At 40.5% G+C, this 10,891-nt stretch overlaps 1 protein-coding gene across 1 annotated transcript in view; it reads left to right on the forward strand.

The window, feature by feature from the left end:
- The window catches only part of LOC138362894 (trichohyalin-like), a 41,372-nt gene extending 30,711 nt beyond the window's left edge, over positions 1-10,661 (forward strand). Inside the window, exon 5 of the mRNA XM_069321470.1 lies at positions 10,540-10,661. Within this exon, the coding sequence (XP_069177571.1) occupies positions 10,540-10,661 (122 nt within the window). The remainder of the gene's footprint in view (positions 1-10,539) is intronic.
- Positions 10,662-10,891: the final 230 nt, after the last annotated feature.

Below are 10,891 nucleotides of genomic sequence, written 5' to 3' on the forward strand. Positions count from 1 at the left end.
GGAACGCTACTCATTCTCAAGCAACGCTTCTCATTCTCAAGTAACGCAACTCATTCTCAAGCAACGCTACTCATTCTCAAGCAACGTTATTCATTCTCAAATAACGCTACTCATTCTCAAGCAATGGTACTCATTGTTAATCAACGCTACTCATTCTCAAGCAACTCTACTCATTCTCAAGCAACGCTAATCATTCTCAAGCATCGCTACTCATTCTCAAGCAACGCTACTCATTGTTAAGCAACGCTACTCTTTGTTAAGCAACGATACTCATTGTTAAGCAACACTACTCATTCTCAAGCAACGCTACTCATTCTCAAGTAACGCAACTCATTCTCAGGCAACGCTACTCATTCTCAAGCAACGCTACTCATTGTCAAGCAATGCTACTCATTGTCAAGCATCGCTCCTCATTCTCAAGCAACGCTACTCATTCTCAAGAAACGCTACTCATTCTCAAGCAACGCTACTCATTCCCAAGCAACTCTATTCATTCTCAAGCAACGCTACTCATTCTCAAGAAACGCTACTCATTCTCAAGCAGCGCTACTCATTCTCAAGCAACGCTACTCATTTTTAAGCAACGCTGCTCATTGTTAAGGAACGCTACTCATTCTCAAGCAACGCTTCTCATTCTCAAGTAACGCAACTCATTCTCAAGCAACGCTACTCATTCTCAAGCAACGTTATTCATTCTCAAATAACGCTACTCATTCTCAAGCAACGCTACTCATTCTCAAGCAATGCTACTCATTGTTAAGCAATGCTACTCATTGTTAAGCAACGCTACTCATTGTTAGGCCACGCTACTCATTCTCAAGCAACGCTACTCATTGTCAAGCAACGCTATTCATTGTCAAGCATCGCAACTCATTCTCAAGCAACGCTACTCATTCTCGAACAACGCTACTCATTCTCAATCAACGGTACTCATTCTCATGAAACGCTACTCATTCTCGAGCAATGGTACTCATTGTTAATCAACGCTACTCATTCTCAAGCATCGCAACTCATTCTCAAGCAACGCAACTCATTCTCAAGAAACGCTACTCATTCTCAAGCAGCGCTACTCATTCTCAAGCAACGCTACTCATTGTTAAGTAACGCTGCTCATTGTTAAGGAACGCTACTCATTCTCAAGCAACGCTTCTCATTCTCAAGTAACGCAACTCATTCTCAAGTAACGCTACTCATTCTCAAGCAACGTTATTCATTCTCAAATAACGCTACTCATTCTCAAGCAATGGTACTCATTGTTAATCAACGCAACTCATTCTCAAGCAACTCTACTCATTCTCAAGCAACGCTACTCATTCTCAAGCATTGCTACTCATTCTCAAGCAACGCTACTCATTGTTAAGCAACGCTACTCTTTGTTAAGCAACGATACTCATTGTTAAGCAACACTACTCATTCTCAAGCACCGCTACTCATTCTCAAGTAACGCAACTCATTCTCAAGCAACGCTACTCATTCTAAAGCAACGCTACTCATTGTCAAGCAGCGCTACTCATTCTCAAGCAACGCTACTCATTGTTAAGCAACGCTGCTCATTGTTAAGGAACGCTACTCATTCTCAAGCAACGCTTCTCATTCTCAAGTAACGCAACTCATTCTCAAGCAACGCTACTCATTCTCAAGCAACGTTATTCATTCTCAAATAACGCTACTCATTCTCAAGCAATGGTACTCATTGTTAATCAACGCTACTCATTCTCAAGCAACACTACTCATTCTCAAGCAACGCTACTCATTCTCAAGCATCGCTACTCATTCTCAAGCAACGCTACTCATTGTTAAGCAACGCTACTCTTTGTTAAGCAACGATACTCATTGTTAAGCAACACTACTCATTCTCAAGCAACGCTACTCATTCTCAAGTAACGCAACTCATTCTCAAGCAACGCTACTCATTCTCAAGCAACGCTACTCATTGTCAAGCAATGCTACTCATTGTCAAGCATCGCTCCTCATTCTCAAGCAACGCAACTCATTCTCAAGCAACGCTACTCATTCCCAAGCAACTCTATTCATTCTCAAGCAACGCTACTCATTCTCAAGAAACGCTACTCATTCTCAAGCAGCGCTACTCATTCTCAAGCAACGCTACTCATTTTTAAGCAACGCTGCTCATTGTTAAGGAACGCTACTCATTCTCAAGCAACGCTACTCATTCTCAAGCAACGCTACTCATTGTTAAGCAACGCAACTCATTGTTAAGCAACGCTACTCATTCTCAAGCAACGCTACTCATTGTCAAGCAACGCTTCTCATTGTATAACATCGCTACTCATTGTCAAGCAACGCTACTATTCTCAAACAACGTTACTCTTTGTCAAGCAATGTTACTAATTCTCAAGCAACGTTACTCATTCTCAAGCAACGCCACTCATAGTCAAGCAACGCTACTCATTGTCAAGCAACGCTGCTCATTGTCAAGCAACGTTACTCATTCTCAAGCATCGCTACTCATTCTCAAGCAACGCTACTCATTCTCAAGAAACGCTACTCATTCTCAAGCAGCGCTACTCATTCTCAAGCAACGCTACTCATTTTTAAGCAACGCTGCTCATTGTTAAGGAACGCTACTCATTCTCAAGCAACGCTTCTCATTCTCAAGTAACACAACTCATTCTCAAGCAACGCTACTCATTCTCAAGCAACGTTATTCATTCTCAAATAACGCTACTCATTCTCAAGCAACGCTACTCATTCTCAAGCAATGCTACTCATTGTTAAGCAATGCTACTCATTGTTAAGCAACGCTACTCATTGTTAGGCCACGCTACTCATTCTCAAGCAACGCTACTCATTGTCAAGCAACGCTATTCATTGTCAAGCATCGCAACTCATTCTCAAGCAACGCTACTCATTCTCAAACAACGCTACTCATTCTCAATCAACGGTACTCAATCTCATGAAACGCTACTCATTCTCGAGCAATGGTACTCATTGTTAATCAACGCTACTCATTCTCAAGCAACGCAACTCATTCTCAAGAAACGCTACTCATTCTCAAGCAGCGCTACTCATTCTCAAGCAACGCTACTCATTGTTAAGTAACGCTGCTCATTGTTAAGGAACGCTACTCATTCTCAAGCAACGCTTCTCATTCTTGTTACGTACTCCTAGCAGAATACGTATATAAATTTAAAATAAATATTATTTTATTTTATCATTGCATGTATATGTACACACATTGTGTTTTGGGTAAATTGTCGTGTGGTTTGGCAGCGTCAGTGGACAAGAGCGCGGTTGTCTCTGCACACGTCTATTACTTGATTGATACGGGAAAGCTGGACCTGTTCAGTTTGAGAGTTCCAGATGTCACTTTTATTTAGTTAGGAAATGTTTTATATACTGTAATTAAACAGGTGTCATTGTACTTATATATTTTGTAAGTAACTATTATATGTAACTTGCAGTCTTATGTGTTTTGAGAACAAGTGGTTGTTCAATTAGTTTATAATATTAAAAAGTCCTTAGTTTCCATCCCTCATCCTGGGATGAGGCAGACGGGAGGTGAGAATGTGGGTGGCGACAGAGCGAGAGTTCAGTAGCTTCGGGGAACTAGGAGGAGTAACAAGTGGGAGATAAGTCTGTTATTATTCATTTGTTGCCATAATTACTATTATATATATTGTGCCATGACTATACAATCATATTCTATAAGTTAACTTTACCATCTGTGTTTTTATATTATACTGTTTTGAATATATAGCTATCATATTGTGTATCTATTCTTCAGTCCTAAACGAAGATTGTTAATTATGTGCTCATTACCTATTAAGGGGTTATACTGGTGATTCGCTATTGAGAACAGCAGTTGTGTCGTATCCCTAGATGTAATTAAAGTTTGGCTGCTGTAGAGTCACGAGCCGTAACGTACGATAGGTAACAATTCTCAAGTAACGCAACTCATTCTCAAGTAACGCTACTCATTCTCAAGCAACGTTATTCATTCTCAAATAACGCTACTCATTCTCAAGCAATGGTACTCATTGTTAATCAACGCAACTCATTCTCAAGCAACTCTACTCATTCTCAAGCAACGCTACTCATTCTCAAGCATTGCTACTCATTCTCAAGCAACGCTACTCATTGTTAAGCAACGCTACTCTTTGTTAAGCAACGATACTCATTGTTAAGCAACACTACTCATTCTCAAGCACCGCTACTCATTCTCAAGTAACGCAACTCATTCTCAAGCAACGCTACTCATTCTAAAGCAACGCTACTCATTGTCAAGCAGCGCTACTCATTCTCAAGCAACGCTACTCATTGTTAAGCAACGCTGCTCATTGTTAAGGAACGCTACTCATTCTCAAGCAACGCTTCTCATTCTCAAGTAACGCAACTCATTCTCAAGCAACGCTACTCATTCTCAAGCAACGTTATTCATTCTCAAATAACGCTACTCATTCTCAAGCAATGGTACTCATTGTTAATCAACGCTACTCATTCTCAAGCAACACTACTCATTCTCAAGCAACGCTACTCATTCTCAAGCATCGCTACTCATTCTCAAGCAACGCTACTCATTGTTAAGCAACGCTACTCTTTGTTAAGCAACGATACTCATTGTTAAGCAACACTACTCATTCTCAAGCAACGCTACTCATTCTCAAGTAACGCAACTCATTCTCAAGCAACGCTACTCATTCTCAAGCAACGCTACTCATTGTCAAGCAATGCTACTCATTGTCAAGCATCGCTCCTCATTCTCAAGCAACGCAACTCATTCTCAAGCAACGCTACTCATTCCCAAGCAACTCTATTCATTCTCAAGCAACGCTACTCATTCTCAAGAAACGCTACTCATTCTCAAGCAGCGCTACTCATTCTCAAGCAACGCTACTCATTTTTAAGCAACGCTGCTCATTGTTAAGGAACGCTACTCATTCTCAAGCAACGCTACTCATTCTCAAGCAACGCTACTCATTGTTAAGCAACGCAACTCATTGTTAAGCAACGCTACTCATTCTCAAGCAACGCTACTCATTGTCAAGCAACGCTTCTCATTGTATAACATCGCTACTCATTGTCAAGCAACGCTACTATTCTCAAACAACGTTACTCTTTGTCAAGCAATGTTACTAATTCTCAAGCAACGTTACTCATTCTCAAGCAACGCCACTCATAGTCAAGCAACGCTACTCATTGTCAAGCAACGCTGCTCATTGTCAAGCAACGTTACTCATTCTCAAGCATCGCTACTCATTCTCAAGCAACGCTACTCATTCTCAAGAAACGCTACTCATTCTCAAGCAGCGCTACTCATTCTCAAGCAACGCTACTCATTTTTAAGCAACGCTGCTCATTGTTAAGGAACGCTACTCATTCTCAAGCAACGCTTCTCATTCTCAAGTAACACAACTCATTCTCAAGCAACGCTACTCATTCTCAAGCAACGTTATTCATTCTCAAATAACGCTACTCATTCTCAAGCAACGCTACTCATTCTCAAGCAATGCTACTCATTGTTAAGCAATGCTACTCATTGTTAAGCAACGCTACTCATTGTTAGGCCACGCTACTCATTCTCAAGCAACGCTACTCATTGTCAAGCAACGCTATTCATTGTCAAGCATCGCAACTCATTCTCAAGCAACGCTACTCATTCTCAAACAACGCTACTCATTCTCAATCAACGGTACTCAATCTCATGAAACGCTACTCATTCTCGAGCAATGGTACTCATTGTTAATCAACGCTACTCATTCTCAAGCAACGCAACTCATTCTCAAGAAACGCTACTCATTCTCAAGCAGCGCTACTCATTCTCAAGCAACGCTACTCATTGTTAAGTAACGCTGCTCATTGTTAAGGAACGCTACTCATTCTCAAGCAACGCTTCTCATTCTTGTTACGTACTCCTAGCAGAATACGTATATAAATTTAAAATAAATATTATTTTATTTTATCATTGCATGTATATGTACACACATTGTGTTTTGGGTAAATTGTCGTGTGGTTTGGCAGCGTCAGTGGACAAGAGCGCGGTTGTCTCTGCACACGTCTATTACTTGATTGATACGGGAAAGCTGGACCTGTTCAGTTTGAGAGTTCCAGATGTCACTTTTATTTAGTTAGGAAATGTTTTATATACTGTAATTAAACAGGTGTCATTGTACTTATATATTTTGTAAGTAACTATTATATGTAACTTGCAGTCTTATGTGTTTTGAGAACAAGTGGTTGTTCAATTAGTTTATAATATTAAAAAGTCCTTAGTTTCCATCCCTCATCCTGGGATGAGGCAGACGGGAGGTGAGAATGTGGGTGGCGACAGAGCGAGAGTTCAGTAGCTTCGGGGAACTAGGAGGAGTAACAAGTGGGAGATAAGTCTGTTATTATTCATTTGTTGCCATAATTACTATTATATATATTGTGCCATGACTATACAATCATATTCTATAAGTTAACTTTACCATCTGTGTTTTTATATTATACTGTTTTGAATATATAGCTATCATATTGTGTATCTATTCTTCAGTCCTAAACGAAGATTGTTAATTATGTGCTCATTACCTATTAAGGGGTTATACTGGTGATTCGCTATTGAGAACAGCAGTTGTGTCGTATCCCTAGATGTAATTAAAGTTTGGCTGCTGTAGAGTCACGAGCCGTAACGTACGATAGGTAACAAAGAGTTATGGGGGCCTGTGCCGGGAAATATTGTCCCATTTTTAACTTAACTATGCTAATCTAACCTTGCCTTCCTAGGTACCAGTGTCAAGTGTCTCAGTGTGTTTCTTAAGAACTATTCCATGTGCCAAGCAAGCCTTCCTGTGTGTCAAGTAACAACGTTTCACGATTTTGAGGTAAGTCATCCTATATATTTTGTTTGTGCAGTGAGGCCAAGCGAATTTTCAGTGTGGTGACAATTTTACAAGTGAAGTGTAGTGCAGTGCCATTGTGTTAATTATTTTTGTGAATAAAGTGCCAAGTGTTAGTAACGATGGAGGAGAAAGTTGCAGCGTTGGTGGCTCACCCAGACTTTGAAGGGATTCAGAACCTTAAAAAGACTGAGTTAATACAAATGGCAAATCATTTGGATTTGACCGCCAGCAATAGAATGGTTAAAGCCCAAATATTGAAAGTCATTGTGACGCATTTTGTTGAGAATGGGGAGTTAGGTGAAGAAATTCTAGAGGAGTTAAGAGAGGAGTCGAGTGATCAGATGACGTTAAAGCGTCTTGAGTTAGAAGCTCGCCAATTAGAGCTTGAAGCTCAAAAAGAACAGAAAATATTAGAGGCTGAAGCTCGTCAAAGAGAGATTGAAGCTCAACAGCAACAGCAAATATTAGAGGCTGAAGCTCAGCAAAGGGAGCTAGAGACTAGGCGTTTAGAAATTGCGGCACAAAACCAGAGAGGTTTAATTGAGTTGCAACTTGAAGCCACAAAGAAGCAACAAGCCGAGGAACAAACTAGGCAATTAGAGATTCAACAACAAATGGCTGACACTAACTTCAGGCTTGAATCACAGCGTATGGCAGCTGGGCATGGAAATACTAGTAATGTTTCAACAAATAGTGATAATAATCCCATCAGGATGAATAAGTATATAGAGTTGCCCAAGTTCAATGAGGAAGATCCTGAGGTTTTCTTTGCACATTTTTATAAAATTGCCATCAGTATGAACTGGCCAAGGGATCAGTGGGTAGCCATTATGCAGTCTCAATTTAAGGGGCGTAGTCAGGAGGTTTTCACATCCTTACCTGACGCTCATAGTTTTGATTATGACTTTGTAAAGAAAAGCATCTTAAATGCTTATCAACTAAATCCAGAGGCACACAGGCAAAAGTTCAGAAATCTAAGAAGGACAAGTGATCAGACAATAGCAGATTTTACTCGTCAGAAGACGAAATTTTGTAACAGATGGTTAAAGTCACTTCCAGTCACTGATTTTGATGCTCTAAAGAATCTTCTTATAATGGAAGAAGTATTGTCATGTCTTCCAGACCAGTTGTCTACTTTTATGGCAGAACAAAAGAATGTAACAGACATTGATGAGCTGTCAAAGCTCGCGGATGAGCATGAGTTGTTGACTAAGGCCCCGTTTACGGCCACTTCACCTAAGTCTAGTCGTAGAGTAAATTATAATGCTCACCGTACTCCTTATCAGAATCCATCCCGTCCTAGTACTCCAGTTACTCCCATGAGCTCTTCTCTTACAAAACCTAACCCTGCTACTTCATTGTCAGGAATGTCAAATAATAATAAGGTTATTTCTAAACCTACAGTTGGTTCTACCAGTGTGTCCACTGTAAGGTCCAGTTCCCATTGTAAGAGAAAAGGCCATGGAATTCATTCATGTTTTATATTGCACCCTGAGTTACGACCAACTGGTCTCATTTATTGCAGAGGTGTGCAAAATAAATTTACTAATAAACATGTAACTGTAAACCCCAATTGGGTGAAACAGTATTCACCATATATGTCTTCAGGTGAAGTCTTGTGTATTAATGGAAAGTGGAAGCCAGTGGTTATTCTTCGTGATACAGGTGCTTCCCAAACCATAATTTCATCCAGTATTCTTTCTGATGTTGAAAAGAGAGATACTGGAAAGTTTGTTGTTCTTCAGAGTGTTGCAGGATGTAAAACTGTACCTCTAATAGACATTAATTTCAGATCCACCATTACACCACGTTTATGCACTGTGGGTGTTAGTACACAGTTGCCCATCCCAGGTGTGGATGTTATATTGGGTAATGATGTGGCCATAAATCATGTTGTGGGTGAGATTGATCCCCGTTTGTGTAAACAGCCAGTTGCAGACCATGTTTATTCTGCCTGTGCTGAAGTTAGTTCTATGAATGAACCTGTTGTAGAAGATGGTTTTGTCCATTCTACCTGTGCTGATGTCAGTACTAATATAAATCCAGTTGTCAGTTCTGATGTTGTTACTCAAGCATTTGTTCCAGTAACCAGTACCCCTTCAGTGGAGAAGTGGGATGTGGTTGTTCCAGATTCCTGTGTGGCCGATTTAGTTGTTGAGAGTAAGCCTGATACTATGACTCTGCTTTATTCCAATAAATTGGGAAAGGATGTCCATGTACCATTGTCTTGCCCGCTCACTACGAACGTTGTGCCAGGAGTTGAGAGAAACTTAAAAGCCACGACTATGTATTCCAGCCAAGTGAATGGTTTAGGACAAGATGTCGGGTTGGCAGAAGTATTCCCGCTCACTCCAAGTTTAGAATCAGTTGTCGAGAGTAAGTCCGTTGTGGAGGCCCCGCCTCACCCTAGTCAAGGTGATATAATAGGGGAGGAGGTCAAACTACCTGTTACTTGCCCGCTCACTTCAGATTCCCTTCATTTAATTGCTTTGAGTAGAACTGACCCTAAGATTTCAGAGAGAAGCAAGGAGACAGTCTGTACTGTAGATCCAGTTTTGGAGAGTGTGGGAAAGCAGCCAGAGGATCAGCTTCTGTTGAGTAGATGGAGACCCATTGAGCCTCCCTCTTCAGTTGTCTGTGAGGATGTGACCCAGCTTGGTAGTGATATTGTTGATTGTGAGCAGACAGTACTCCAAGCAGCTCCAGAAGTCATGGGAGGAAATTTTGGTAAAATCATTAAGAGTGGTAAAGTAGCATTTGGATCTAAGTTGCGGAGTTGTGATTCTTATTCTATGTGGAGTAAGTATTTCTCATTGGGTACATTGAGTCAGAGTGTGTGTTGGATGTTGAAATCTACTTTTATTCTGCAGGAGCCATTTTCTTGTGAAGTAATGGACTGTGGGACATCTTTGTTAAGCCTTGTGGTTGAGCAGAGAGAGTTTACTCAAGTAGGTTGTGCATCCAGTTCTGAGGAAGTGGTGAGTTATGCTAGAGCAGTGTCTCTATATTCAGATCCAGTTAATTTTGATGCACGAGTGATAAAAGTGTATGTTCCACTCAAGTGTGGTGTTGATTTTCAGAGTCATATTGTGGGTGAAGGATTAAATCATACTGGGGAGCAGATGTTTGAGGCTCCAGGTGTGCAATTCAAGTTGGAGGATAAGGTTATCCTACCTAGAGTTAATCATTGTGAAGGGTTTCAGATTGTCCTTGGGCGTTTTCCAGGTAATCTGCTGTTCATCTTCAAGATGTTCAGACCCTTAAACCTCTTGGTTGATTGGTTGTCATCAGACGTAAATCACTTGGGAAGTGATGGTGAAGGTTGTAAAGTTTTCGGCATGTTTTATTTAGTCTCTTTGAAGACTAGACGGTTGATGAACGTGTGTGTTGTGTTCAAGTTCACCATCAGAGGGTGTGAACTTGTCTTGAGAGTTATGATTGAGATATGGTGCCTAGGCATATGCCTGTTTTCTTTCACTGATCGTTATGACAGAGTTATGAGGCAATTGATTTCTGTGTTCCTTATGGATCATCTGAGTCAGTTCGATCAGGTAGTCTTTGCACTTATCTTGGGTTGTATTTCTTGGTTGGAAGGTCAAAGGTTTGATAAGTCGGTGTCTTGTGTTTCGGAAGGTTCTATGAATGGGAAAATCTTATGCATAATTGTGAGGTTTAATGCTGATTTCTCTAATTTTAGTATCCATTGGGCGAGAGTATGTGTTCCACAGAGGATCAAAAGTGATGATGAGCCGATGTCTGTGTCAGAGCATACCCAGGAGAAGTCCCAACTCAACTCAACATACAGCCTGCTTCAATTAAGCAGTTCAGCTCCAGAAAAAGGGAGTAATGGAAAATCGAGGCTGTCTTGGGAAAATTCACCATGTGGAAAAGGAATCACATGGAAAAATGAAACTGATCTTGGAGAAATAGTAGAAACATATGAAAAGCAAAATTGCCATGATAACTGTGTGAAAGCAGCTACCTTTATTGACAATTCTATTCATGCTACTAATGATAATGTAGATAGGAGTGTGAAATATGATCTAAAA

The sequence above is a fragment of the Procambarus clarkii genome, chromosome 9, assembly GCF_040958095.1.
Source record: "Procambarus clarkii isolate CNS0578487 chromosome 9, FALCON_Pclarkii_2.0, whole genome shotgun sequence".
NCBI lineage: Eukaryota > Metazoa > Arthropoda > Malacostraca > Decapoda > Cambaridae > Procambarus > Procambarus clarkii.